This window comes from Pagrus major, chromosome 12, assembly GCF_040436345.1.
Source record: "Pagrus major chromosome 12, Pma_NU_1.0".
Lineage (NCBI taxonomy): Eukaryota > Metazoa > Chordata > Actinopteri > Spariformes > Sparidae > Pagrus > Pagrus major.
The window spans coordinates 25,940,243-25,964,133 of record NC_133226.1 but is presented as its reverse complement, the minus strand read 5'-3'; the positions used below and the strand labels follow the sequence as shown (position 1 = coordinate 25,964,133).

Genomic DNA, 23,891 nt, shown 5'->3' with positions numbered 1-23,891 from the left:
TGTGTGTGTGTGTGTGTGTGTGTGTGTGTGTCAGCCTCAGGTGTACAGTGTGTGTGTGTGTGTGTGTGTGTGTGTGTGTGTCAGCCTCAGGTGTGCAGTGTGTGTGTGTGTGTGTGTGTGTGTGTGTGTGTCAGCCTCAGGTGTGCAGTGTGTGTGTGTGTGTGTGTGTCAGCCTCAGGTGTACAGTGTGTGTGTGTGTGTGTGTGTGTGTCAGCCTCAGGTGTGCGGCTCTCCACAGGTACATTCCCCCCCTCCTCTGTGTGTGTGTGACGTCACAGGGATGGGCAGGTCACGTGGTCTCGCCGCAGAGGGAAACCTGAGGTTGGACTCTACTGAGGCGAGAGAAGAAGAAGAAGAAGAGGACGGAAGCGGACGGAACCGAACAAGGTGAGTAACTTACACACTTTCTACCTCCGTCACACGGAGGATTAATCACCAGGTTCGATCAGGTATCGACCAGGACTCGTTCACAGTTTGGAAAGTTTAACTTTAGTGTCGGTAAACAAACGTCGCTCGGCTGAAGTTTACCTCGTCCCGCCGCGGCTCGTGACGGAGCTAGCTTACAGCGGCTAAAAACACAGGTCCGGACTGAAGTTAGTGGACCTGCGGACCGGGTCACAGCTGCACAACAACTACACACAGCCCAGCGGAGACTTCACACGGACTCACACTGGTGTTTCAGGTCCAGCTGGAGGTCCACAGGGCTGCTGGGTCGGGCCTGCACACACACACACACACACACACACACACACACACACACACACACACAGCTGCATGTGGGTCTGTCACGGAACCGACGTGGTTCTGGACCCGTTTATCATCAGTGTAACGTGGTTTGACTCAACGGGTCCATGGCACTGGTCCGACCACCCATTGGTCCGACCTCCCATTAGTTCGAACTCCCATTGTTCCGACAATCGGAGTAATGAGAGTTCGAACTAATGGGAGGTCCTCATTAGTTCGAACTGGACTAATGCATCTGTAATCTAAACAGACAGGTCGGATATTTGAGAGCTGCCAACTTGCACGAGCACGCACTGACCAGGTTGAGCACGCCACCAGATGCGCATTTCTCCGGCCCCTCAGCTGTGTGTCTGTGGGTAGCTCGTGTGTGTGTAGCCTGTGTGAATGTGTGCATTAATCCCTCTGTTCAGCATCTCTGTTAAGATGAATAACACAAATCTCCCCACAGAGCGCGAGCCTGGCACAGAGGTGCGCGCTCTGGCGCATCTGGCACAATCGGTTAACGGCACCGAGAGGAAACTGGCTCCGCTCCGTCCGTGTGTGTGTGCGTGCGTTTCCGAGAGCTCTCTCTCTCTCTCTCTCTCTCTCTCTCTCCCTCTCTTTCAATTTGCTTTATTGGCACGACTGTGATATACAATGTTGCCAAAGCATTGGGACAGCAGAGTTAAAACAAACTCTCAGAGAGAGAGAGACGCATGCTCGCAATGAAAGCGCTTGTCAGAAAGTAGGGATGACAGGTCGAACTAACGGGACCACCCATTGGTTCGACCTCCTATTGGTCCGACTTGTGGTTGATTTTGTCGGAGTAACGGGAGGTCGAACCAATGGGAGGTCGGACCAGTGGGTATTTTGTCGGAGTAACGGGAGGTCGAACCAATGGGAGGTCGGACCAATGGGAGGTCGGACCAATGGGCAGTTCCCGACTCGACATGGTGCTTTATAAGTATGTTAGGAGTTGTTGGAAGTCATATAAGTACTCGGAACAAGTAGAAAAATACTCCACTGCAAGTACCTGCATTCAAAGTACTACTCAAGTAAAAGTACAGAAGTATCATCAGAGTACTTGTAGTTATAAAAGTACTTGTTCTGCAGTAAAATGTCTCCTGTGACTGATGTTTTATCATATCTGACAGTATTTTTCTCTTTGCTTTGCTTTTCTGTAAGATATTAGATCATAATTCTTCTTTAATAATAATAAACTGTATTTATAAAGCACTTTTCAAAGATAATTATACAAGATTATAAATGAAAAATACTCCACTGTAAGCAGAAGTAGTAGTAATAAAAGTAAAAGTACTTGTTCTGCAGTAAAATGTCTCCTGTGACTGATGTTGTATCATATCTGACAGTATCAGCTGCTCGAGGTGGAGCTCGTTTTTAAATTTGAGGCACAAATTCACATAATTTTTCTCTAATCTTTGCTTCTCTGTAAGATATTAGATTATAATTCTTCTTTAATAATAATAAACTGTATTTATAAAACACTTTTCAAAGATAATAAGACAGTTTCCTCATAACAGGAGTCTGTCTGACTCATCATGGTGATATATAATTACGTTAAGAGTTGCTAGAAGTGATATAAGTATCATCTTTACTTCTCTGTACTCGGTACAATAAAAAAAATACTCCACTGCAAGTAGAAATAGTAGTAATAAAAGTAAAAGTACTTGTTCTGCAGTAAAATGTCTCCTGTGTCTGATTAGTGACTTAATTTTTCTCTAATCTTTTCTTTTTTGTAAGATATTAGATTATATTTTTCTCTTTGGACCTCAGACAGTTCAGAACTTTTGCTACACAAACAAGAAAATACACAGTTTAATGACACAATGACGTGCAGGAGTAAATTAAAACATTATAAAAACATAAATTTAAGACATAAAGAGCTCGTATCAGGCCTCCGTCGCTTCGCACGCTTCATTACTGAGGACTGAATACTGGAAAGAAACAGCTTCATGTTGTCGTATTACAGAGCTGACGTGTTTCCTCATAACAGGAGTCTGTCTGACTCATCATGGTGATATATAATTACGTTAAGAGTTGTCAGAAGTGATATAAGTATCATCTTTACTTCTCTGTACTCAGTACAATAAAAAAAATACTCCACTACAAGTAGAAGTTGTATTAATAACAGTAAAAGTACTTGTTCTGCAGTAAAATGTCTCCTGTGACTGATGTTTTATTATATCTGACAGTATCAGCTGCTCGAGGTGGAGCTAGTGTTTAAATGTGATGCACACATTTTCATTATTATTCCCCAGTCTTTGCTTTTTTAAAAATATATTAATGCAAAATAACCTGTAATTAAACCTATAAAAGTGGAGTAACTTTAGTTGTGATGCTGTGTGAATCATGAATAAAACAGATTGTGATATTAAAACAGTGCAAAAGACGACATATTTAATGTTTCACCTCATCAACTTGATTTTAGTGAATATATTCTTATTCTGTAACTGATGCAGCAACAAACAAGTGGTCCAACACACGACTGTATGAAGGTTAATACTGTTAATACTTTGTAAAACTGTAAACACAGTTTGTTTGTAAGTGATCGCACTTTGCTTTTATTTACGTTTACTCAGCGTCCAAACTGTTTCTGGAGTCAGGGCTGCACACGTAGGATCAGAAATCATCTGTAGGCCTCAAACAATTAAGAAGAGCTGATTAAGTGCTAACGAGCTAAAGTAGCATGTGAGGATTATCTGCTTTTCTTAGTTTTATATGACTGTAAATCAAATACATTAAAACAAACAAGGAAGACGTCACTTTGAGCTGTGGGACACTGTGATTTGGCTGACCTCCTTTTTTTTTTTTTTTGAATGCGTCACACCTTCACACCGCTGTTTGTCTTTCCAGGTGATTCCTCGGCTCGCTGCGCGTTCATACCAGGTTTGCATTGTGACCTGCGAGCCAATGTAAGTCGAGTTGAGTGACTGCGTGTGAAAGAGGTATTCAAGCTCAGTTCATTTTATCTTTTAACCTCTCGAGATGAAAGAAAATGGGCTTTAAAGGGCTGATCTGCTGTCAAGAATGTATTTTTGTGCTGTAGTGGTTAGTTGAGCTTTCACGGATGCGACGACATGAGAGGTTATTACAACAACAACGGGAACAACAGGGGTATTTGTGCTTACTTACTCGGTCGCAGCACAAAAATGCATTCTTGACTCGGCTTGCATGGAGGACGCTGGGATAGCATCTTCACTCATGAGGGCTTTTCTCTGGTGACCTCAGGTATTCAGGGGTTAAGCTGTGATTATTCCAGACCGACTTGCATGAATGAAGTTTCTCGAATGTCTGGTTTTAATTTCTCTGGAACTGTTTTATCTTCTGGCTTCTCCTTTTTTTTTTATATATTTCCTCTTTCTTTGCCTGCTCAGTTCTGCTAATGATTTGAATTAATGATAATATGATGAGAGCTGAAGTGATTACCGGGTTAGTCGATAGACGGACACAAAGTTATCGATTGTTCGTCACTTTTCAAGCAAAAATGCAAAATGCATATTCTACTTTTTTTCATGACAGTAAATCCGTTATCTTTGGGTTTTTAACTGTTGGTTCGAAAAACTTGACATTACCTCGGGCTCTCCAGAAAATTGTGATTGTTTGTTTGATAAAAACCCCAACAAATATCACACCATTAGGATTTTAATAGTTTTTTTTCAATGAAAATGAAAATTGTGACGCAAAAATGATCGTTCCCACTAGATTTAATTGCAACATGATTAATATTTTGACCGTATTATTCAGCCTTTCCATTTTCTGACATTTTAAAGACCAAACGTTTGATCAGTTAATCGAGTGTAAGATTTGTTTCACTTTCATAAAGCCTTTTGGCCCTTTACATAAAGAAAACGCTAGATAAATAAAACGCTTTGCTGTAAAAACTTAACTTTAATCTGGAAATGAATCTGCATCGTGGACTGAGGCAGTGCAGTGAACACACAGTGTCGAGGGCTGCAACTAAACTAACTATCTGTTTATTATTTTTAAGTCCAAAGTCTAAAATGAGGCCCAGGCTTTGTTAGTATTCCTTGAGAAAAAGTGACCCTCTTCCTTTAATTGGTTATTTGAGTGGGCCAGAGCTCACGTTGATCTTTAATCGTCCTGATTTGTCAGTCAAACAGTCCAAAACCCAAAGATATTACATTTCTATTGTTGTGAAATACAGAAAAAGCAACAAATTGTCATATTTATCAACTGCAACCAGTTAATTTTTGGCATTTTTGCTTGAAAAATCATCAGTTAATTATCAAAATAGCTCAAAATGTATTTCCTGTCGAGCAGCACATTGTTTGTCGCAGCTGTGGTGTAATTCTTTCATTGTATTAACCACCAAATTTAACCCGTACTGATTGAATACGTGTGTGTGTGTGTGCTCTCAGGGACCATCACCATCCTCATGTCCTATGGAGGAGGCTTTTACGGACGCACTGAGCGCGTCCAGCAGGGACCCCACTATGACCAGGTCCCTCAGGGCTCTTTACGCCGAGCAGACTCGGACGATCTTCAGCCGTTGAGGGAGCAGAGAGCGCCGCGCCTCGCTCAGAGCGCCGACCCCCTCCCTCCTCCGCCTCTGCCGGACCAGCCTCCCGTGGGCCCCGAGTTCGATCCCAGCGGCAGCGAGGACAACGCGGACCCCGACCCCGACCCCGCCCTCGACATTAAACCTGTCCACCGCTTCATACCGGACTCCTGGAAGAACTTCTTCAGAGGGAGTAACCGCAGCAGCAACGAGCCCTGGTCCATGTCGACCTCCTCACAGAACAACAACAACAGCACCACCGAGGGGGTGCGCTGCTCTCCTCCAGCGTCCCCCTCTCTTCCTGGATCGTACCGGGATCCTTATGGCGGCTCAGGCGGCAGCTACAACTCACGTAAAGAGCTTCTGGAGCTACGAGACGCCCATGAGTCCGTGTCAGGGCGCACCTACCGCACAGGTCTGACCTACAGCGAGCGAGTGGAGGAGTACCATCTGCGCTACGCCTACATGAAGTCCTGGCCCGGGCTGCTGAGGATTCTGGGCTGCGTGGAGCTCCTGCTGGGAGCAGCCGTGTTCGCCTGCGTCTGTGCCTACATCCACAAAGACAACGAGTGGTTCAACATGTTTGGATACTCGTCTCCTGGAGGAGCGTACGGAGGAGCGTACGGAGGAGGTCTCTACGGCGGCGCCACAGGTGGGAGCTACTACACCGGCCCCAAGACCCCGTTCGTGTTGGTGGTGGCAGGGCTGGCCTGGTTGGTGACTGTGATCGTGTTGGTGCTGGGGATGACCATGTACTACCGCACCATCCTGCTGGACTCCTCCTGGTGGCCTCTGACCGAGTTCACCATAAACCTGGCGCTGGCGGTGCTCTACCTGTCAGCAGGTGGGTAACACACAGCTGAACTACACCTGAACTACAAACACATGTTTGATTTACTCCTTTTGACAGTTTTAATCTTATATGTACAGACTGTTAGAAGTTATTTGTAAGGGACTCTGTGACAGAACGGCGCCAAACAAACTGAGCTGCAATGTTTATATTCATGATTAATCGTTTAATCTACAGTCAGAAAATGTAAAAAATGCTTCGATAGCCTAAAGTCACATCTTCAGATTGCTTCTTTTGTCCAACCAACCCAAAACCCAAAGATCTTTCATTTACTGTCAAAGAAAAGCAGCAAATACTCACATTTAAGAAACTAGAACCAGCAAATGTTTGACATGTTTGCTTGAGAAATGACTGAAACAATTAATCGATTTTCAATCGTATCCGTATCTTTAACTGGACCTAACGTAAACCCTGTGATCCTTTTACGATGCTCTGTCAGTGTAAATGATGCAGGGCAAAATCCACAGTCCTGCAGAGTTACATTAAAATTAATTTGGGAACAGTATAAACAAGAATCATTGACATATTGCGAACCTCTCCTTTAAATCCAGTAACTTTCAGTCGGCTCACTCTTGATAAACATTTCAAAAATCCGTTCTATTAAAGCATGTTTGCTTTTTGTTCACCAGGCATCGTTTATGTCCGAGACACGACCCGCGGAGGGCTCTGCTCCTACCCGGTCTTCAACAACGGCATCAACGGGGCGTTCTGCCGAACGGAGGCGGGCCAGACTGCCGCCATCATCTTCCTGTTCGTCACCATGGTCGTTTATCTGATCGGAGCCATGGTTTGTCTCAAGCTGTGGAGACATGAAGCTGCTCGCAGATACCGGGAGAATTACGCCCGCGAGGTGAGAGCTCAGCCAGATGTGTTTCAAAATCACTCCGTGATTCTGCTTCAGCTTAAAGGATTATTTTAACATGATCTTTCACTGTGAGGACTTAAAAACAAACATGTTCACCCACACAGACTGTAATGACAACACCAGACCAGGTCATTTGCACACAGGCTTCCAGCTGAGGAGGAGAGGGTGGAGTCACTACCTGTGTGGAGGACAAGAGGTGCACACAGTCGTGTTTATAACAGTAGTGAAAGACGCATTAAGATCTTTTATTTCAGGATATAAGATGTAACACTACGGCGTTATAACGTCTGAAAGCAACGAGACATTTGCTCCCAAATGTTTCCAACAAACTCAAGAGAAATCTGTAGTTTTATTCAAGGTAGCGTTGTTTAGTTTGGTGACCTGTCAGAGAGTGAGGACAGAAGGTTTGACTAAACACAACATGAATAAAACATTAAAACATTACTTCTTCTGTTAACCTTTGTGCATCAGTGGTTGTTTTACGATGAGGACAACAACTCCTATGATCCCTAGTTGGTCATTCAACCCATCACAATATATCCTTTTAGAAACGTATTACAGGTTTTCTGTGTAGCCTTTAAACGTGAAAAGGGTACATTAAAAATATTGCTTAAGTACAGCACGGTCGTTATGCTAAGCTAAGCTAAGCGTCTCCTGGCTTCATGTTTACCGCAGAGACGTGTGAGTGCTATCAGTCTTCTCATCTAACCCTCTACACGAAAGAAAAATGTCAAACTATTCCTTTGATATTGAATCATCGTCATTAGCTTCATGTCAACTGGATTATGTTTATGTTTTGTAGGTACAGATGCATCCCTCCGAGGTGCGAGCGTCACAGTCTTTGGTAAGTATCCTGCGTTGCTGTTAAAAACACAACACAGACTCACATTCAGGGTGTTCAGCGACATGCCTACATTAGGTTGATGAGAAGCATGAAAATTTGTGTTGCCAGATGGTTCCAGATTCGGCTCCTGCAGTCAAACTTTCGGAGCAGGTCCAGGGATCCTCGGTGGTTCCCATCCACGCTGCTCCTAAAGCCGTCCCACCAAAGGTTCTACAGGGAGCGATACCATCAGGACACATCCCAAAACCCGTTATTCTGCCGGACTACATCGCGTAAGTGTTGCTCAGAAATACAATATACTGGGAAGCATGATATATACATCGGACAGATACATTTAGCTCTCCACATCTGAGCCTTTTTTGCACTCGGGTGTGCATAAAAATGTTGGTTTCTATTATCGCTTATTTTATCGGTATCGGCCACGAGAGTCAGGTAATTATCGATTATGGTATCGGCTGTAAAGAAATCCATGTTGTGCATCCCTACAGTATACTTAATGGTTAGTTTTGTTTCCTTTAAATGCCGTTAAACTTGAATTTTTAGAGCCAAATAATGAAACATTCAGATGTTTAATTTTGTCCAACAAACAAGACTGCAGGTCACTTCCACACCTGTAGTTCAGTTACCTGAATGACGGCATGCATATGTCACCATAGTTACCAAATACTTTGCATAAATATTTACATGTCTTCTGATAAGACTGCTTCCTGATCTGCTCATCTAACTGATCATAAAATCCTGTGGCTCATCTGTTTGTTTGCATGTGTGAAATAAGTACTATAAAGCCTTTTGTGGCTCCAGAGGAAGCTGCATGTAATCTGATAAACTGCCTCCATTTTAAAACCTGGCGCCTACATTACCTACAACACAGCTCAGCCACCGAGTGACATCACTGGAGGCAATTTATCAGTGTACATGCAGCCACAAAAGGCTTTATAGTACTTTTTCCACGTTTGTGATTATACAGAAAACCACAAAGACTAAATGATGAAGGGTTTTTCTCCACCTTCCTCTCTGCAGTAAGTACCCGACGATCCGGTCGGACGAGGAGCGGGACCAGTACCGAGCCGTGTTTAACGACCAGTACGCAGAGTACAAAGAGCTGCACTCGGAGGTGCAGGCTACCGTCAAGAAGTTCGACGAGATGGACGCCATGATGCGCAGTCTGCCTCAGCACCCGACCAGCCAGATGGTGATTGGTGACACACACGATCACATGATCATGATTACTCCAGTTACAATCTGCTAAAAAGTCCAAAACCACAAATGTACTTTGTTTTTATTTATTATATTTGACCTTATATTTATTGGTTTCTGTATTATTTCGGTTAAACAGTTAAAAACAAAAACAGAAACCAGGATTTTTCCTTGACATAAAGATTAGAAGTTAAAAATTAAAAGAGGTTATAAAGAAAAAGAAGAGACACGATCCCGCCCGGCCGTCATGTGTCCATCAACCACACAAAGGCTTCATGTACACCACCTCCACACTGTCAGAGCTCACTGGATCTCCCCCGTCAGTCTGACGCTGCGTCTCATTCCTTCACTGTTTGGCTTCATGCGAGCGCTGAGGAAACATTTTGGAGACTGATTGCATGTCTGGAATACTGAACCCAGTCTTTTTTGTTTTTAAATCGTGCCTCATTTCCCCCCGTCCTCTAACTTCCTCTGTTTGCACTTCCTGCTTCCGGCTGAACTTCCCCTCCACCCTCAAATTCCTTCGCTGCTCCATCCAGACGGCTGATGTAACGGCGTCATTACGTTTGTTCGATGGTTGTTCTGTATTTCAGTTTATTTAATCTCTGTCTTTCTCTTGCAGGAGGTTGATCGCATCAACAGAATCCTTCAGGATTACCAGAGGAAGAAAAATGTGAGCCTACTGTCTTGTTGTTTTGTGTAAACGGTCCACTGCTGCCGTGTTTATAATCCAGAGGAGCTGCAGATTGTTTTGCTTTGTTTGTTTTTCAGTTGAGCTCCACATGTTGGTGGATAGACAAAAAGGAAAATATAGAATATTTCCAGCATTTTACCTTTTAATATAACGGTAGTCATCTATGTAACTGCTCCTGAACAGTGGAAGTAAAACAGTAAACAATTATTTGAGACTGCTTTGTCTGAAAATAAAACCTTAACTTAATGTTTCTGCTTCATCCAACAGGACCCAACGTTCCTGGAGAAGAAGGAGCGCTGCGACTACCTGAAGAGCAAACTGTCGCACATCAAACAGAAGATCCAGGAATACGATAAAGTCATGGAGTGGAACGACGGATACAGCTAAACACCGCAGACCACAAATACAGAACTGTTCCTGACAGCGAAGCAGTAACGCTGGTGAAACTGACATTGTTAGCGAAAAGGGTAAAGACCACAGGAGCAGAAGTGGGATCTCCAGCCTGCTGCGTTTTTAAAATCTGTACAGCTGTTTTCTGTGATCCAGCGTCTGTCAGCAGATTTGTATGTCTGCGTTTTTTAAAGCCGACACGCAGACGCAAAGGGTGTTTTAAACACTAACAGGATAATTAGGGACACGAGTAGGATAGCCCTAAAACTACGTTCAAGAGCCGGTTAGCTTAGCTTAGCACAAAGACTGGAGGCAGGGGGAAACAACTAGCAAAAGTCAGACAACAAGTACTTCCAGAATTCACTGATTTGCATGTTGCATCTTGTCCTTGTGTTAAAAATGACAACTACCCATTATTATTGGCACTTTTTTTTTCTTGGAAATATAAATAATCCGAAACATAACCCGAGAATGAACATTTATACAAACCCTGACCCCAAAAAAGTTGAGACGCTTCAAACAAAAGACTGAGAAAGTTGTGAAATGCTCAAGAAACACCTGTTTGGATCATTCCACAGGTGAACAGGCTCATTAACAGGTGATAGGATCATGATCTGGTATGAGAGCGCTATCTTCGTCGCTCACGAGCGAGGACGCAGCGAGCGAGGACGCAGCGAGCTTCACCGCCTTGTGAAACACGCGATTGTATAAAGGAGATCACTACACGGGCTCAGGAAACACTACGGAGAACTGTTGTTGGTAAACAGTTTGTTTTTGTAAATGATGTAAATTAATTTTATTTACATTTTACGCAGCGTCCCAACGTTATTTTTTCCATTTTAAATCAAGTCTCCAGCTGCTTCAGTTGTTTAGCAGAAAATGTTTTGTGGACGACGAGACTTCACCTGACTTGGGTGAGAAGGTTTTAGTCTGCATAATCTGCATTGAACACTTTATTTGAGTTAAAGTGTAAAAGTATTAACGTTAAAACAAACTTACAGAACCAAAAGTAAAAGTACTCTTGACCCATTTAAGAATGATTTCCATTACACATGAGATTATTGTTTCTCCCTGTTCCCAGTCGTTATGCTAAGCTAACCGTCTCTTGTCTCCTGGCTGTAGCTTCATACTTTAATTAAATGTGGGATATTTTCCCTAAAATATGAAACTCTTCCTCTAAAAATGGTCTAAATATGCAAAGAACTGAACATAACGTGTGTGTGTGTGATACTGTGACTCTGATTGTAGCCGAAGCTTTAACACTAGATTTCAAAAGATAACACTGGTGTCCGATGTGAATGTGGGAGATGTCGGGAGGAGACGTGAGAAGCACAGAGAGATAAAATGAAAGTTGCTGTATTTCTTTTTCTTTCTTTTCAAAGTTTACATCTGCTGAAAGTCGAGCTGATCATCTTTCTGTAACCAGCCTGAAACAAAAACCTCTTCTCGTCCGGATGACTCTCCTCTCGCTGGTTTCTCGACCTGCTGTGACGACTGTTTTTAATTGCACACTTTTTTTTAATATGTTCGCCTCAATCTGGAGATATGCACGTGCTGTAGTTTTTAAATGTTGTATGTACGTTATGTATATGTTGTAACACTGTTCTAGCATTTCACAGATTAAACATTTTGTACTTTATCTTCACTTAAACATCCAAAGTGCCTGAATATCTTCTTTACACTCTGGACCTCCTGATTGAATCATCAGGTCTGCATTCCTCTCATGTTATTAAGAATAATTGTAAATATGTTGCTGTAAATGTCCTTTTCTTTCATAATTTAAGTGATGGATTGGTGCTTTCTGTCCTCAATACAGTTCTGGTTGTGTACTCACTTTCGTTTTTTATTCAGCGAGCAGCGCTAAAAGTTTCTTTTACTGGGAAAGGGAAGAAGGGATGTGAATGTGCTTTGTAAAACTCTGCAGAATAAAGTTAAGAGAGAAAAGAAAACTTATTCAGAGCTGAAACCAGCGGTCGATCGTCTGGTCGATGGAAAAGGAAGTGGCAGTTTTGTTTTCGGGTCACTCTTGATGCAAAAATGTTATAAAACATAATTTTTTCTATGTTTAAATGTGAAGATTTGATTCTTTTCTTGGTCTTTTCATAATAAACTTCATATGTTTGGGTCTGAAACTTTTGACAATGTATTTTTGTCTTTTTTATAAATAAAACCCTGAATTGTTTAAGCAAGAGAATAATGTTATTTACACGTTTTTGTCGATCTTGTCGATGCAACAAGAAATATTTACTTGAATAATTTAAATGAACGTATCTTAAAACTTTATACTTTCCCTTCGCCGGTAGCTGTAAAAGACAAAAAAGAGAAGAGATAATTTTTTTCTTCAAGAGTCAGTTGAAAATTAAAATGTATTTATTGACCAACGTTATTGTTTAGTCACATTAAATCATTTTACTCTTTTGTCCCAAGACCCCCAAAAAAGGAAAGAAGAGTGCACAAAAGTTATGCTTAAATTGAAGTATAGAGAATATTTTTTTCTCCATGACACCTCCTGGCCTCCGTATAATAACTGAATAATAATAACAATTCATAAGCAGTATTATTGATTAAAGAAATCACTTTCATTTTGACTTGTCTGATGAGTTTTAACTACATTTTGTCACTCTCAGGCCTCCGTAATGTAATTAAAGGCTTTATGAGATGAGAAGAAAAAAACACATTAAGTTTGATAATGAATTATAATTATTTGCGGGATATTTTGTCACTTTCAGGACTCCGTACTAATCCAATAAAAGTCTTTCTGAGATGCAAAAACAAATAAACTAGTTTGTGGGTGCTATTTGTTTTTTGCCATGACACCTCCGGGCCTCCATACATCATTAACATTATGATTGATTTGTGTATTCATGCATGATTTTTATTACATTTTTGTCACTTTCTGACCTCCAGAATGAAACAAAAGTCTTTTTAAGATGCGAAACACATATTAAGTAGAATAATAGATATGAATTATTTGTGCGATATCAGATTTTTGTTGTGTTTTTGTATTTTTCTCTGCTGAGCTCAGTTTTATTTCATGTATTTAATTCTGCTGCTGCTGCTGAAGCGTCATAAAACCACCTGTTAATGTTCCACTAACCACAGACACTGTTCTGCTTTGTCTTCATTGGCTGAACCATATCGAGGCTCTTCCTGTGGATGACTTCCGCTGTTGTTGAGTAATGTGACACCTGTCAGGGGGCGGGGCTAACCGGACCGAGAGCGGACTCACCTGGGTGTGGTCCGGACTGTTTTTATCAGCAGCTGCAGTTTCAGTTGAAACATTTGAGGAGGAGAAGAAGCAGAGAGGAGTCACACAGCGACAGGTGAGTTTACTTCACTTCAACACCACAGGTGTTTATTTCACTTTGTGCTGCTGAATGTGTTTGATACCGTCTCACCTGGAGCCTCCACACAGGTGGACAGGTGTGTCGGTGGACCTTATTATCCTGTGAGCAGCATCTCTGTGTCGCAGAATTTGATTATGATGACAGAAGCTGCTGCAGATGGATCAATATGTTGTCTGACACTTAATCTGGACGAAACAGGAACATTTAAAGTTTTATTGACCTGTAAATGAAGCAGGACTCAGTTTCCCAGCTGTCAGGTCAAACTGTTTTATGATGGCTGTGGTGGGATTTTCAAAATAAAGCTGAAACGATTAATCGATTTGTTGATAAGTAAACATATCAGCAACAATTTATTTATAACCGAGTCATCGCTTATGTTAGTTTTTAAGTAAAAACACCACAAAATGATTCCAGTTTCAACTTCTTAAATATGATGAACTGCTGCTCTTTTGTTTTTATGTCATTATAAACTTTAAGTTTCTGATTTTAACACCTTTAAAGTCTTTTTAAGAGACTGTGATGAGCTTTTTTTCACCATTTGTGACATTTTATAGACAAATGTATCAGCTGATTAACCAGTAATGAAGATAATCATTAGTTTCAGCTCTGTTTTTAAATATATTTTATTCTGTAAATCTGTTTAATAATATAAATCCTGATTATGTTTCCCACAGAGCAGCAGTGAAGCCAGTGAACGCAGCAGAGATGTCCTCCAGACCGAACGGGAGTCCACCTCCCTACGAGGCCGACGGATAGTGAGTCTCCCCCAATAAATAAATGTTTTAATATATTTTATATATTAGCTCAAGCTACTGTTAATGAACACCTTTTTATATGGAAGCAGAGAAATGCCAAATGAGAATTCAGTTTAAATGTTGTGACATGAAACATTACCGCCTTTAAAATATCTCTCGTTGAGCACCAGCTACATTCAGGTGTGGTCAGCAAGTGATACTGCGATTGTGAAATAATTCATGATTATTATGGATGATTTTAATTTTACATCATGAGTTTCATTGTCATTGAAAAACTTGTAAAATCACGATGATGTGGCGTTTTTCTCTCCCGGTCTCTGACAAACAAACATGTTTTATGACGTCTGAAGCTGCAACATTTCATTCAAACACTGTTTGTTTACCTTTTTTATAAAACAATTGCAGTTCTTGTGATTTTTGATTATTTTGCGATTCATTGTTGCGCCCTAGTCTATATTAATTAAACTGATTTGTGTGAATTTACAGAGAAGATTGAAGTGTTTTGGGATTTTAGCTGCTTAACTTACATTTTCTTTCCTGGATTATCTGACCGACAAAGCTTCACGTGATATGACACAGATCTGATCAATTATCCTGATGTTGGATTAGATTTAAATCTTGATGTTTTTTGTTCTTCTATATGAAACAGAGGCGGTTGACTTAATGTTTCTCCCGTCTCGTTCCTCTCTCCACAGTAACGGCCCTCCCCAGCCGGCCTACTCCTACTACCCAGATGACGAGTTCCAGCATTTCTACCGCTGGACGTCTCCACCGGGCATCCTCAAAATCATGGCCATCATCGTCATCGTCATGTGCGTGGCCATATTCGCTTGCGTCGCCTCCACGCTGGCCTGGGACTCTCAGGGAGCCCTGGGTGGCTTCGGGGGAGGAGCCTACGGAGGAGGAGCCTACGGGGGAGGAGCCTACGGGGGAGGAGGAGCCTACGGGGGAGGAGGCTTTGGGGGCGGCGGCTACAACAGCTTCGGTGGCGGCGGCTACGGAGCTGGAAACGGCTACGGCTACGGTGGCATCGGAGGGAACTACAACGACCCCCGATCGGGCAAAGGGTTCATGATCGCCATGGCAGCCATCACCTTCATCGTGGGCCTGGCCATCTTCATCATCATCGTGTCTCACCAGAGCCTATCACAGAGCAGGAAGTTCTACCTGGCGGTGATCATCATCTGCGCCATCCTTGCGCTGCTGATGCTCATAGCCTCCATAGTGTACTTGGTGGCAGTGAACCCCACGGCTCAGTCGTCCGGATCCATCTACGGCAGCCAGATCGCGGGTCTGTGCGCTCAGTTCCAGGGACCACAGCCTTCAGGAGTGTTTGTCAACCAGTACCTTTACCACTACTGCGTGGTGGAGCCGCAAGAGGTGAACATTCAGATCCACATTTTTTATTCCCTTCTACCTTTTTTTCTTTACCCGTCGTTCTGTCTGTAACTCGGCGGATCATCTCTCCTTTCAGGCCATCGCGGTGGTGTTCGGCTTCCTGGTGGCCGTCGCTCTCATCATCATGCTCGTCTTCGCGCTGAAGACGCGCCAGAAAATCAACAACTTCGGCAAGAGCAACATTTTGTGGAAGAAGGTGAAGGTTGTGGATGAGATGGAGCCGCCGAACGATGTCGAGGCCTGGGTGAGTGACGCCGTTTGATTATTCAACCTGACGGCAGACGAATCAATCGGTCGATTAACCGATTAGTCGCTCGGCATGTTATTGTCTCGATCAATCAGTGAACCACTGAGGAGGGTGTGTCAGAATAACTCGCTAGTGCCCATTTAAAGAGCCCTCGTGAGAAGAGTCACGTCTTGGTACTGTGATCACAACCCAACAGGAAGTCAGCCATTTTGAATTTAGTGCACTTGTACTGTGATGAACTCCTCCTACAGATTTAACCCGATCAACTTCAAGTTTTGTCAGGCTAATCGTAAAACTGAATATATTTGGGTTCTGGACTGTTGATTAGCCAAAGAAGACATTTGATGGGTCTGTAGGAAACAAATAAGTGATTTACAATCAAAACAAAACTCTTTTAGCACGTTCCCTGATTGATTACCTCGCCCCTAACTCGATTCATGAATAAAAATAAAAACATAAAATAAATATAGATGGTCTGTCAATCACAGCACCTGAGCAACTACCTACTGTTACAGTTCAATGAGAAGAAAACAATCAAGAACCGTACACAATAATTCACTAAACCAAGCAAACACAACTTATTCTAGCTGAGTCATTCAGTCTCTGTATGTTTTATATTTCAGGAAAAAGACTCCCGCACACTGTCAGCTTCACTTGCAGTTAAGTTTTAATGACAACTACGTTTCAGATGTCTAAGTACCCGAAACAAGTCTTTTCCTGATTTTGTCGGCCTTCGCTCTTCTCCTACGCACCTGTCGATCTTAAAAGCAAAAGCTGCACTCTGTTTATTGTATTTTTCACCATTTCCTGACAAAAAAAACAAAAAAATGAATCCATTAATTGACAGATAATAATCAGATTCATCGATTAATGTTACAAATAGTTGGCAGTTTCTTTAATGTTGGTGGACTCGTTGGTCAACTCTGCTGGAAATGAAATCAAAAGCAGCGTATCTTACAGCTCGTCTCAGGTGAAGTGTCCGTCTCAGTGTGTGTCAGCTGAAGTGGTTCAACCAGTTTGGTAGCTGTCACCTGTTTATGGGCGGGGGAGGGGAAGTGTGGAGCGAAGAGCTCCTTCTTCCCCGTGTGCTCGGTTTCAAGGTGTGGCGTGAGCACAGGTGACAGTTTCTATCTGACGTCGACATGACAAACAATAAAAAACCTGCACTGATAAACTCAGTGTTTACATTTCACGGTGATTCACGCTCTCTGTAAGCTATTTCCAGAAGTGTTTTGCAACAACTCACATCTGACATACCTGAGTGAGTAGCGATGAGTAGGTGAGTCATTGTGTTAACAGTTGGAAGTCATGATGACATTCAGCACAGCGCAGCAGAGTCTCGACTGGTGCGTTCACTGCAGAGCACTGCAGAGGAAGAACAGGTCGGACCGGTGCTGTGAACCATCAAACCCGCCAGTCAGCCCGACACAAAACACCACAGAGCAACACGACACTGTGAACCAGAGGCGTTTATTTCACCGCAGCTTGTGGGAACCCGTCTCAAAGTGCTGAGGCAGAGTGTCTGCAGCGACCTGCAGCACATACATGTTGTTGTGGAGCTGTGCAGCAGGGTGTAGCTTAATTATGTCACATATTTTCAGAGGACAAGTCCGTGCAGGCGTATCATACCAGAGTTGGGAGAGATCCAATGTGTGTGTTGAGAGAGTAAGCAGGTCAGCGGTGAAAGCATGTATGAGTTTTGACTGTAGATTGTTTGAAGTAGCTTGTTTTGGGTGCAGCAGCTGTGATCTGGAGACGGATCTTATCTCTGTTGTGGTGCAACAACAAATAAATGCTGCAAAGAAAGTAAAGAAAGAAAGTCCTTGGACGTAATCATCCAAGTACTTTCTTTATTAATCGGCTTGTTGTTTGGTCTATAAAATGTCAGAAAATGGTGAAAAATGGCGATCAGTGTTCCCAAAACCGTCCTCAAATGTCTCATTTTGTCCACAACCCAAAGATATTCAGTTTACTGACGCAAAGGAGGAAATAAACCAGAAAATATTCACATTTCAGAAGCTGGAATCAGAGAATTTTGACTTATTTTCCTTGAAAAATTACCCAAACAGATTAATACATTATCAAAATAGCTCTTGGTTAATTTAAAGGTGCAATACGTAAGAACTGGTCGACTTGAATTTATACTCCCAACAAATAGGGGCAGCATATTACCAGAGTAGCTGCTAACTGCTGCTAACTGTATTACCTTTATCCATGACATTAGCTTGTTAGCTGTGCAGCTAGCCAGACTATCAGGGGAGTGTTGTTGTGAGGTTTTCAGGCCCGGGGCTAGCTGGTTAGCATGCTAACTTCAACTCAGTACAAAGACATCTCTGATATAACGGCAAAACTGTTTTTTCTTCACATTCTGTTAATAACAATTAACAGATTTTATGTTGCACCTTTCAATAGCTGATAACTAATCAATTGACTGTTGCAGCTTTATAACAACATTTTAGGACATTAATATAATATAACACAAAAAACAAACACAAAATAATGCGTGTTTAGTCCGAGATGAAATGATAAAGTTCTTGTTTTGTCCGACCGACAATCCAAAAGCCAAATATTTTCATCTTACGATCACGTTTGACGAAGAAAAGCATCAAATCCTCCCAACAGACGACCTGGAACTGACCGATCTTTTAATATTTGATTATTAAACAGCAAAATCATCTCGTCATCGCAGCTCCAACACATTTTAGTGCTGTCAGCGTGTAATATAGACATGTATTTTTTAAATTTATGTTGCTAATGTGTGAATTTTTCCTTTTTTAAAGGTGAACGACGTGTCCGTTCCCGCTGAAGCTCTCCCGATGTCGGAATACCCTGAGAAGCTGAGAGGCTCCAGGAGTCACCTGGACGACGAGAGCACCAACTATGACAAACCTCCGTACGACTACAGCCCACAGTGAGTACACCGACCACAGCTACATGAACTGTCATGTTTGAATATCCTGATCTTTGGGCTTGTTGTTGATTAGTACGACTGTCCCTGAATGCAACACAGAAGAGTTGCCCTCAGGTGGATCTGGACAGAAATGAGACGTCTGTGGGAAGATCTCAGAGAACAAACACATAAGTTTAGATGTTTGGATGAAACTTTTTACCGTCTCTTTGTTAAACCTGCAGTTTTTGAGCCACTTGGTGGAAGCAGAAACAAGTTAGTTGCTTATTAACACACCCAACAGTTACAGAGCGACATTATCTTTCATTTGGAGCCGTGTTTGTGTCGACCTGATGAATATTAGTCCAGTATTCGCTCTCTTTTAGCTCTGTTTTTGGTCTTTACCAGCTCCTGAGGGAAACATCTGGTTATTAAGCTGCTAAATGCTCTAATATGTTGTGTGTTTAGAGGCTTTTTAGACTTTTTTATCTGGAAAGAAAACCAACCTGCTGCAGCTTCGTGCAGACTTTGCAGACTTGTTTCTTCAGACGGCTGCTGTCAAAAAACTTGCTCGAACTTGTTCTCATGTTTTGTTTTGTTTTCTGCAAGAGGAGACTCTGTAAACATCGTAGTGTTTCCTCAGGATCTCTTTCACATTATTACATTCATGTTGCCAGTTTCAGCGAAGACGTCCGCCATCAGATTTTCTTGCAACACTGAAACTGAGTGAAATACCTTCATGCTGATTTAAGGAACAAAGTATTCTGAAGGAAACAGGAAGTCATTGCTGACCTGTTTGCTCATCAGAGATGAACTAATCAGAGATCATAAATCAGTCTGGCCGTGTTTTACTTCCTCATGTGTCTTTTAGAAAGTTACTGAAGAGGAAAGATATTTGAAATTAGAAACTAAAACACACGCAGCAGTTTATTGGATGTACAGACACGATCTCATCTACTTAAAGTCATCGTCAGCTGTTTTTTTAACCGTTTCTGATTTGTTCCTCGTCCCACAGGCCTCCGGTGGAGGAGAACCTGCCTCTGAGGAACGGGGTTCCCTACAGCACAAACTCAGATAAAGCGAGCTCGGCTGGAAGACCGAGGAGGAGACACGACTACAACGACGACTACAACTCCTCAGGAGACGAGCTGGACGACGACGACTTCGACAGGTAGGAAGAGATGAAGTACTCGGATACCTTACTTAGAGTAAAATACTCCATTACAGGTGAAAGTCCTGCATTTAAAGTTAAGTTAAAAGTAAAAGTAGCAGAAGTTTTCTGTGTTGTAATATATTATTTAATATTTATCACCTGTGCATCAACATGAAACAGAAAAAAACTTTGAGCTGATTTTTAATATTTTGTGATAATGATATTGTTTTTAAAAAGTAATCTGACTTTTAGGAGGTAAGAATGACATAAATTACTTGGTAAGATGAAGATTTTTGAGGTTTCGGACTCTACAAAGTAACTAAAGTAATCAGATAAATCTAATCGAGTAAAAAGTAAAATATTTCTCCCGAAAATGGAGTGGAAGTGACGTATACTTCAAAAGTACATCACTTGATTAACTGAACTTTTCCTCCTCTCAGAAAACTTCTGTAATATAATTTTCCGCCTGTCTTGTTTTCTGCTTCAGTGAATTTCCTCCCATTGCCAACGAGCAGGAGCGCAACGACTACAAGCGCGAGTTTGACCGCGACCACCAGGAGTACAAGGACCTGCAGGCAGAGCTGGACGCCATCAACAAGAACCTGTCGGAGGTGGACCGAGAGCTGGACGACCTGCAGGAGGGCAGCCCGCAGTACCTGGTGAGAGAGAGCTGTTTATTCATGGGCTGACATTCGTTCATGTGACTTCAACTGCTGTCCGTCAGTTCAGTTCATCGACTCTGCAGCCCCCAAATTTAATGTCTCAGTCTCACCACTGTGAGTCTCAGTCCACATGTAGGTGGGTATTTCTGAAAACGTAGCTTTTTCTGTACGTTTTGGCCTTTTCTACGCACATTAACAGTGTTTATGTCCCTGAAAACGGACCTTGACCTTTTGGAAAACAAACTCCATTCTCAGTGTTTTTGTCTGGATGGGCAGAAACAAAGAGATGACGCAGACACACACATTAGCTTCCTGATTGGGCCTTATCACTGCATGTAGCATCATTTGCAAATGTGAACTCGGAGTATGTGATATGACACTGCAGTGTTCGAGCTTGTACAGTTGCGGAGTGGCTTTTATATTGTCTATATATATACACAATCAGGGCGCCCCAGCAGCTCAGGTGGTAGAGAGTGTGACCCATGTACAGAGGATTTCTGTGACGAGAGGTCACGTTCACTGCTTCATCATTTTTGTCTTTGTTTTCTGGAAAAACTTACCTGTTGTTGTCAACTGTTACATATATAATAGGAACTAAAAGAAAGTAATAAAGTTACTTAAAGATTAAATAAAAGTGAAAATTTATAGTATTTTCTGCAACTAAGCAACCAAACCACACAGCAGATGTCTGCTTCCTGTTTATACCAGCACGGGTACACCCAGTGTACATGAATAGTCATGTGGTAGGCCTGTGTGTTTCCAGGTGTGTTAGTATGGACAGAGATTATTAATAAAACTGTGCTAAAACAGATTTTTTCTTTGAAAATTAAATAAAAACCTGTTCATGGCATAATTAGCTTCGTCTCCAGCAGCAGCAGGGAGCTTTTAGCAGCTAAAGAGACAGATGTTTCCCTCAGGAGTTGGTGGAGACGGAGCTAAAACAGAGGGAATATTGATTCAATGAGTCCAAATGAATGCTAATGTTGCTCCATGTCTGCTGGAAGTGTGATTAAGAAACCAACCGTTGGCTCACAAGTTCACCGTATCTACTTTAGAAGGTGATAATATGTCACAGTTGTATTTACAGGTTGTTCTGCTGCCCCCCAGTGGACAAAAGTTTGTAGTTGGGGAGAAAAACAATGTGTTTCCATGACAATATTGTTAAATATGAGACTTAATATAATTTGTGTCTGATAATTGTTGACGCTCTCATTAACAGGATGCTTTGGATGAGTACAACAGGATAAAGAAAATGAAAAAGGTACGTTGGATTTATTGATCCACACCGAAGCTTCTTGTTTTATAACTTACAACCTGCTGATCGTATAACTACTAATTATTACGTGTTGTTTCTTTGCTCAGACTTCAGATTATCAGGTGAAGAAGCGCAGGTGTAAATACCTGAAGGCCAAACTGAACCACATCAAGAAGCGGGTCAGCGACTACGACCGCCGGGCCTGAACAGCTCTGAGGATCGTCAGCCTGTCCGAGACGTGACAGAAGGGACTAAATCTGATTTTACCGCCTTTTTAGGGGGAAATGTTTGAGGCTTTTCTGACATCGACAGACGGTGGAGGACGGAGCTACGCTGATTTGCATCCAACACGGCAGTTTTCACAGTCTGAGCCGATGTGAAGCGTTGTACAGGTTGTTTTGAGTCACAAGAAACAAATCTTCAGTTCTGTATTTTGCCCTCTTTGTGTTATGAGCATCTCCTGCCATAGATACTGTTAGATGTATTTATTCTGCCTGAAGTGGTCTGAAATAATGGAGTAGAGGAGTTCAGCCACTCGATCGTGGAGTGAATACAAATTGATCCATAACCCCCCGTTTGTTTTTTAATAGCTCTTTGTACAGTGACTCAACACGATGCTCAGGTTTTTACCGTATTTTAATTCTCATTTTTTAATATAAACATGTAAATATGTGGGAAACGCTGATGTTCTTATTTTTATTTTCTAACATTTTAAGGAAGCAAGTTCACACGTGTGCTATGGTGCGTTTTCTTTATCGACGGTAGAACAAAACAAAACACTTTGCAATGATGATGCACGTTTAATGCATAGTGATGTACTTTAACAATGATCTGTGACGCCTTTTTATGATAATAAATTCATTTATTGAACAATTTTCTTGCTCTTTCTTACACAGTAAGCGTTGTGGCTGACAATGGCTTTTCACAGACATATAATTCAGACTCCTTGTGCAAATAGCGTGTGTGAAAAACAATTTCAAGACTCGACCCCTGTTGATTAAAGCCGCTATGTGTAGAATAGTGATTACGGGGCATGTTGCTGTCTTCCACAGTGAATTTTGTGATGGTACAACTGTCAAATTCTGCACATAGTTACTTTAAAGGGACAGTTCACAATATGTCAGATGTTGTTGCCCCCAAGTGGCCGAAAAATCTCTAAGCAGCTTTAAGGGAGTGTTGCACATAAAAGCTGCAGACTGAAGCTACGAGCACAGTGACAACACGCAGCACACTAAAGCAGAGGAGGGTACCTACAGTTTGTACGTTACATCGATAAGTATTAAGGGTGTCACGATTCTCCAGATGAACAAGTCGATTTGACTTTAAGGTCATGATTCGATTCGATTTCCGATTCAAACTGTTTTTTCAGCACTGACGACTGTCCTTTATATTTTAAAATTATTTTAAAAAGACATAACAACAGCGCTGTTGGCTTTCTGCAGGTTAAACAAGTTGAAATGATTTTCTTCAGTCAACAATCAACAACAAAAGATAGACATTCGGTTTCTTACAAAGTTTCGGTTTCTCAAATCTGTCCAGAGTGAACCCTCTTCACAAACAAATCAATAAAGGATCTCTGAAAAGAATCTAAACGCGACACCTTTGACGCTGTCAGAGTTTCCTCTGGTACCAGTCAGATGATCGTCTTCATGCACACAGGGTAAGTGTCTGGAAGTGCAGCTGCATGCTAACGCTAAGCTAGCTGTATCGTCTTTAAAACATTTTTTATTTTCCTTCTGACGTGCAAGCAGGCGAGGTAGGGGAAAAATATACTATATATACTCTGGCATCTCTGTATTCGATGCAATCCCACATGATTCCTCCTCGTTGCCTTCATACGTTTCATCATACCGTCTCTCCAGGTGAGTGTTACCATCGTGCTGCCAGTTAACTTAATCGCTGTTCTACAGAGCTCAAACACGACCAGACCTAAGTCCAGTTTTCATCCCGGGTGCACTGAAGTTGTTTTTGGACATGTTTCTGTTTGTCCCTTGCAAGCACGGATCCAGTAGCAGAGGAAGCGGTGAGCTGACGTAACTCTCAAAAAAAGGAAACGCGAGAGTCCCGCTCTGAACTTTAAACTA

General features: G+C 42.0%; 1 protein-coding gene across 1 annotated transcript; it reads left to right on the top strand.

The window, feature by feature from the left end:
* Nucleotides 1-307: 307 nt before the first annotated feature.
* On the top strand, nt 308-22,114 carry marveld2a (MARVEL domain containing 2a). Its single transcript, XM_073477572.1, has 19 exons — nt 308-387; nt 3,598-3,656; nt 5,124-6,107; nt 6,743-6,963; nt 7,781-7,822; nt 7,931-8,094; nt 8,843-9,014; nt 9,642-9,692; nt 9,981-10,095; nt 10,702-10,793; nt 13,299-13,426; nt 14,125-14,205; nt 14,901-15,585; nt 15,680-15,847; nt 18,631-18,761; nt 19,753-19,908; nt 20,378-20,549; nt 21,772-21,813; nt 21,915-22,114. The coding sequence occupies exons 3-19, from the start codon at nt 5,141-5,143 to the stop codon at nt 22,011-22,013; spliced, it is 3,486 nt and encodes a 1,161-aa protein (XP_073333673.1). The 5' UTR covers nt 308-387; nt 3,598-3,656; nt 5,124-5,140; the 3' UTR covers nt 22,014-22,114.
* Nucleotides 22,115-23,891: the final 1,777 nt, after the last annotated feature.